Source organism: Acanthisitta chloris, unplaced genomic scaffold, assembly GCF_000695815.1.
Source record: "Acanthisitta chloris isolate BGI_N310 unplaced genomic scaffold, ASM69581v1 scaffold27942, whole genome shotgun sequence".
Taxonomy (NCBI): Eukaryota; Metazoa; Chordata; class Aves; order Passeriformes; family Acanthisittidae; genus Acanthisitta; species Acanthisitta chloris.
Window position 1 is genome coordinate 675 of NW_008661485.1, and position 503 is coordinate 1,177.

At 56.5% G+C, this 503-nt stretch overlaps 1 protein-coding gene across 1 annotated transcript in view; it reads left to right on the plus strand.

Moving 5' to 3' along the window:
- Nucleotides 1–260, plus strand: part of EIF1 (eukaryotic translation initiation factor 1) — a gene marked incomplete at its 5' end in the record, with an annotated part of 930 nt that extends 670 nt beyond the window's left edge. Inside the window, one exon of the mRNA XM_009070258.1 lies at nucleotides 46–260. Within this exon, the coding sequence (XP_009068506.1) occupies nucleotides 46–90 (45 nt within the window). The remainder of the gene's footprint in view (nucleotides 1–45) is intronic.
- Between the last annotated feature and the right edge of the window lie 243 nt (nucleotides 261–503).

The window sequence follows — 503 nt, forward strand, 5'->3', positions numbered from 1 at the left end:
ACAGAGTCCTTGCTCTGTGCTGCAACTGCATTTTTTCTTTTGCAGATTGGACTGGCTAAGGACGACCAGCTGAAGGTCCACGGGTTCTAAGTGCCTGTGGGTCACAGGAGCTTTATGCAAGATTTCCTTACCATGAATATCCCACCTGTCCCTTGTCATAAGTTTAAGTCAAGGCGGTTTGTGTAATGTGAGATCCTGGGTCCACTCCTGGCTCTGGACCGGTGTAATTGGTGATGTAATAAACTGACACGAGCCCATGCTATCTCGTCTGCCTGTCCCTCATTTACCCCAGCTAACTCGGGTGCTGCCTGGAGCTAAAGAGTGACCCGTTGTGCCCAGCTCAGCCCAGGGACTCCGCATGGCTCCTCGGTCCAGCTGCGCTTCCAGCCCGGAGGATGGGAGTTGTGGTGCCTCCTGCTGTCCCCAGGCCGTGTCCTGGCACGGGGACACGGCCCTGTCCCTCGGGGCAGCGCTGGCAAAGGGATGTGGGGAAGCTTGGCTTG